Source organism: Channa argus, chromosome 17 (assembly GCF_033026475.1).
Source record: "Channa argus isolate prfri chromosome 17, Channa argus male v1.0, whole genome shotgun sequence".
In the NCBI taxonomy this organism is placed as follows: domain Eukaryota; kingdom Metazoa; phylum Chordata; class Actinopteri; order Anabantiformes; family Channidae; genus Channa; species Channa argus.
In genome coordinates, this window is record NC_090213.1 from 11,573,613 (window position 1) to 11,579,612 (window position 6,000).

Genomic DNA, 6,000 nt, shown 5'->3' on the forward strand with positions numbered 1-6,000 from the left:
CAGTTCAAGAAGTATCTGAAATCCTGTCATCTAAAACATAAACAAAAGTAGCGACGAAAAATAAAGTAGAGAGAAAAAAAAGAAAAAAGAGATGCACCTACTGGCTGTGGTAGCAGAGAGGATCGGGGATGCAGAGTTCGGAAACATCCATCAGTCCACGTTAAGCATTCCAGGTGTTGCAATAAAACAGATAAACAAACAGCTGGGGAAACGCTGGAGGAGGAGATCAGTTCCTAAGTCTCCACATATCTTGATGAAATGTTGGTCAGGTGTTCCTGGGTGTTGTCTCCCCTCCCTCCCCTGTGTAACACACACACTTCTGGATCAGCCCGACAAACTCCAATCTGCACAGGTGCTGCAGGAGTACGTATGGTGAGAGAAAGAGTGGATTTAGTGATGATACAGAGAGAGACTGAAATAACTTGAGGTAGAGTCAAAGATATGAAACAGAGAGCAAGCATAAAGAGGGGGAGAAAGAAGAAAGGAAAGGGCAAAGATGGAGCGAGAAAAAGAGAATAAAAGACAAGAGACAGATGGAGAGCAGCAGTGGTGAGAGTGCACTCAGGCTGAGTAAGTCAGTGAGGGGACTGAGTCTCCATTGAAGACAAGGGGGCTCTTTAAGAGAAGGGGGGTGTGGTTTGGCCCATATGGAGAATCTGCTATTGGACAGTTTCAGGAAGGAACGTCCCGAAAGCGGCCTATGGAAATGAGAGCTCACCGAGATGGGATGGGCTAATGGACAGCCAGTGGATGTCCAGTCATTCACAAGGGAGCGCTGCAAAACACAAAGACACAGGCAGACACCCTGGATGGATGGACGGATGGATGGATAGAGGCAGACAAACTGATAGAGAGAGTTTCACAGCAGGTGTTTACAACTGCAGAAGTAAAGTGAAGGGGTCAGTAATAATTGACAAGCAACAGAAGTAGCAGCACGTTGACTAAGTGTGATTTACACCAGTGTGTTTACTGTACTTTAAAGGGCTCCATGCCTGCTTACACAGCTAAGCTATTCCCTTTATGCTTTTATCCTCTCCACCACAGACCTGGCTTTCCATAGCCTGCCCTCCTTTAATGTTACGGCAGCTGCTTCCTACAGCATTTCACCAATCACGCTGTGAAGAGAGAGGATCACCCATCCTGACAGAGGCAAGGCGTGAGAAACAGAGTGACGATGACCTCAACACAATAACAATGATGAAAACTCAACCGAGAGGTCTGAGTGCGTCTTTACCACGTCTGCGTACTGTGGCAGCCGTCGGAGGGAACCAGAAGCTCCCACCCACATCCCGCCCCATCCTCCAACCCACATCATCAACCCACATTTTCCTGATCGATACAAAACCCATCACACGCTCTTATTGATCACAACATGGCCATGTCGCCAGAAGCCTCGGGACAGACTCTGTTTCCCCAACTGTCTTTTAAATAAAAAGGAATTATGCATTTGAATGCTTTCTTTTCATGTCAGTCTGTATCAGAGTCATGGGAGAAGAGGCTGATTGCTTTAATAAAGGAGCTGCGCATTCTCAATTAAACTTTTGATCAATAATTTGGCATTTAATATACTTTCCTGTGGAGGAAAACCAGAATATTCCTGCTGATCTGATTAAGACACCCAGACGTAATCAATAGAGAAGATATATTTATGTTTTTAATGAGGCAGAGGGAAAAAAACAGGAAAAAATGTTCTAATGTATGATTACACATGAGACAATTATCAAGTGAAAATAATTAAATAAAATATAATGTACAAATGTTGTCTTTGATGTCTTTATCAAAAAGTTAGAGAAATATTTCAGCTACAGGAATTTTCTTTTATAAAAAACAAGCTAGTGATTTGGTTGATTAGACACAATTTTAACAAAAAACATTATCAAATCTGAGACACTCATATCACATGTGTTAGAGATGTTTTTTTTTTCAGTGTATACATTTAAAATATATGTTTTTATTTTATTCCCCTCCGTTGTTCTCGCCTTGGCAGACTTCTGAGGTATGCCATTTCGTACTCCCCCCTCTCAGCCACCAAGCTTAGCCAGCGAGGGGACACGGGGCTTCATGGCATCTGACAGGAAATCTATTGAGCGCACAGTCTGTAATCCCACTATCACGCTATCACCAAATGAAGAAACAGTCATCCAATCTTTAGAGCTGTATTTAAGCAAAACGTCAAACAACTCTACAACCAAAAGTGAGTTGTTTTACCTTCTCAGTGATGGAATATGGCCTTCGTTTACAGAGAAGACCTGAATATAAAGGGGCATTATGTTAATTTGTCAAGTAAAGTTTAGACGCATTAGCACAATTTAATATGTTTTTATTAATAAAAACACACACACACGCACACACAAACACACACAAACTAAATTGGAATGGACCAGATTGGTTCCGAAAATACATTAAACATGTTTTAATGTAACTAATGTAGTTCTAATGTAGCAAATCATTACTTTTTTCTGAAAAGTTAAAAGGAGCCAATCATTATCTGTCAATACCTAGTAATTACACATTGTTTTGGCTTGAGGCATACAGTCTCCCTGTCAAATTGGGTGTATGTAATTAAATTCCTGATTCATGACAAACTGGTCTTCTATGTCCGACCTTCTGACCCCTGAGCAGAGACACTGTGTCATGTGCGGCTACGGCTCAGAAGGAAGCTCACTGTTTACTCCTTCAAAACTGCTTTGGACTCAACTAGTGAAAAATGCTGCACGTCAGCTTCAAAATAAAACAAAACTCAAAGGAGGAAACACTAACCAGCAGTTTATTTACTAACCAAACAAAAGAATGAATTGCCTGAATTACCAGAAAAGGAAATAATAATAGAAAACTATTCTAGCATCTCCTGCCGAACTGACGGCTGTAAAGTTTCATTTGACCCACATTTCAGTTTATCCAAAAACCCCACTAATCGCTGCCATAGCTAATAGTTAATCAAATTAATTTAATAGAAATCCTGCAGGTACAAGATCCAACAAAAGGGATGTTTTTTACTTTTATTTTTTATTCCCCACCTTTAAAATTTGTGAATGGTTGCAAATTTTCTCCTCATCTTAGTAGAAGCAGAAGTGATACTTATCATTTCACCTATTTTGGGCCATGCACCCAAATATGACATATGAATTGTTATTACATAGTGATACGATGCTTATTCTTATTTAACTAATAGTATATTGTTGAATCCATAAAGTAAGAATATTATTTATTATGTTATTTAGTCATATTTTTAGGTTTACTTTGCTGTAATTAGGCTTTAATTTTCAAATGCCCCTGTTTATGTCAGTGTCTTTAAAACAAATCAAATGTGCATTAAATATGACGATAGATAGAAATTATATTTTGCTTACACACATACAAAATAATCCTACAGCATAAAAAAAAAAAAAACACTCGACAGAGAAAAAAGAAATCTGACCAATAACAGGTGTACACATCTACTATGGAAGTAAAAGCGTCAAGTCCACCTCCGTAGTCAACAAAAATGTGTCTTTATCTAGTTACTTCCATGGAGCTCACTGAATTCTACAAATCTATCATTTGCACATTTCCCTCTTGCTGCCACACACTTGTTTGGCTCATCTGCCGGAGGAGTGTGGAGAGGGATAATTACTATAGCCACAGGGCTGCATTAATCAGCGGGGTGCATTTGTTGGGTTTTATTATGTTCCACTCCTCTTCTCTGGGCCGTGCAGCCTAAGCCACCAGGACTAGACAGCACTGGTGAAGAACAGCGGTCGCCTTGCTGCCCGTTCACACTGGGTTAATAAATGCTATTAGCCTCTATCTCTTGCCTCTTAATTTCTCATTTAACCGAGGACAGTTAAAACAAAACTACTCGAGCGGTGGTGTTAATCTGGGACTTGTAGCAGGACTCAGATGTCGTGATAGAGTGAAGCCAATTCACACAACTAGGAAAGGAAAAGTAGAAATGAAGGTGGATGTGTTTTTGATGCGACACTGCTTCATCAGGTGCAGTTAGTTCACACTAGATATTAGAGTTGTGAAGTTGTGTTTTTTTGTGTTTTTCTTCTTTGCACCTAATGTGAGGTCCAATGGCTGTTTATACTGTGAGCAATGTACTGTTGTTATATTAAGACGAGGAGCTTAAACTAAAATCGTTCCATCAGCCCGAATACACACTGGTCAGTGCAGCACCTGCAATGTATCACTTTTACAAATGACAATTTTTACACTATTCTACTTGTGTTGTTGCTGTCTGTATTATTGCACTTTTGTGGCTGTTTTCACTGCCCCAATTATTATTTAAAATATTTCAATCACAAAAAAAACAATCTGATTACAGGGTTATGCTTCAGTTAAAGCCATTATTGTGATCCCAGCAACAGCAAATGTTCTCCATTACATTTAATCGCATCAAACATAAACAAAATCAATTCTACACCCATGCTCTAATTTAAATAACTCTTTCTGACACCAGTCGAATCCTTGACGAGTCATCTACGTCATCTGCATAAAACAGGAGGCTCTGGATAGATTCACCTCTAAACCGAAGCCAGGTTGTCTCGTTGCCGTCCAGAAAACAGGATCAATACATTAATCTCAAGTTCATTCCAATAAGGCACCTGGCAAAAACAGCCCTCGTGATGTCAGCTCTTTAAAGCTTTATGACGCTTTTGCGTACATAGCAAGCTGCTGTGTCCAGAGCCTGCAGATAAAACAGCTAGCGCCAACAGAAGTGGGTAACTTTACACTCTACGCTATGAGCATCTGGTGACATAATGATTTTTTAAAAATCTTGTTTTAATAACATATAAGTGGATTTTTCATAATAAAAACCATTACATGTCTACTGTAGGTAGACTCAACTGTAAAATATGAAATCAATATGCAAAATTTTCTGAAAGAACAATAAAATGGTATGTTCATTGCATTCATGTCACGTAGCTCAGACTTCAATGTCTCATAACAGCCACAGGGTACTAGTAAGTCTTCAATTACCACCTTTACTCTGAGGAACAGTTACCTTAAGTATAAAACTTTCCTTTTTTTAAACAACTTAGAGTGTGTTTGATAAGGAAATTATCCTCTTAGCTTGTCCCAATCCCATGTTAAAAGAGGCTGTTACTTCCATGGGTATTGTCAAAATAGTTATGAGGTGGTAGTGTTTCCTTTGCAACGTATTACTCAGAAATGATTAGATCACAGATGGCAGAAGTAGTCAAACTCAATAATTAAGTAAAATTACAGGTACTATGAGGAGTAGCACTTCTTTACTTTTATTCTAATTTTTAGTAAAAGTATCCCAATAAAAAAACATTGTATTTTACACACCATTGAATCTGATGATGTTAAAACGAATGTACATTATTGTCCAGATTTGCCCATGTGACTGATAAATAAAGGTTTCTGCAGAAATATAAAAGATTCAGGCCCTGTTAATTTAAAAAGTAGTAAAAAGTACTTTACCCTTCATCTGAAAAACCATGAAAATTTAATTTATTTTATCCTTATCAACAAATTGCACCTTTACTTAGTAGCAATAAAAAAGCTAATGTTGGGGGTTGCAGAACAATGAAAAAAGCAGAAAATGCATACTGTGAACTAAAGTGCAAAGAAACTTTCAAAGGAGAAAAATATTGCAAAGAAAAATGTTAATAGTAGTTGTGATAAAGTAACTTGTAAAGCTGTCAAATAAACAAACTCCACAGTATAGCACAGTATTTTCTTTGTAAACTGCAGTGAATATATATAAAATGGAAATACATGACTTAAGTATGTCAAATCTGCACTTAAATGTAATCAGATTGTTTCAAATTCATAATTTACTGACCAAGATCAGCAAACATCACAGCGTGTGTATTATAGTGTGGAAAAAATGTGCAGCCTGTTTAAATGGTGCTAATCAACAAACTACTAAAAACAAAGATTTATTTAAAGCAGCTGTAGCTTGGCACTAAATCTCTTTTTGAACATAGGCTTGGTATTCCAGGCTTGGCTCCCCTAAGATCCGGGGATGACTTTCATTTAGTCTCACCT

General features: G+C 38.2%; 1 protein-coding gene across 2 annotated transcripts in view; it reads right to left on the reverse strand.

Moving 5' to 3' along the window:
- esrrgb (estrogen-related receptor gamma b) overlaps positions 1–635 on the reverse strand; it is a 36,302-nt gene extending 35,667 nt beyond the window's left edge. The window contains exon 1 of one of the 2 annotated variants that reach the window (XM_067482933.1): positions 98–635. In XM_067482933.1, coding sequence (XP_067339034.1) covers positions 98–147 — 50 coding nt within the window. In that variant the 5' untranslated portion in view covers positions 148–635. The remainder of the gene's footprint in view (positions 1–97) is intronic. The other variant, XM_067482932.1, reaches the window with a different exon arrangement.
- Positions 636–6,000: the final 5,365 nt, after the last annotated feature.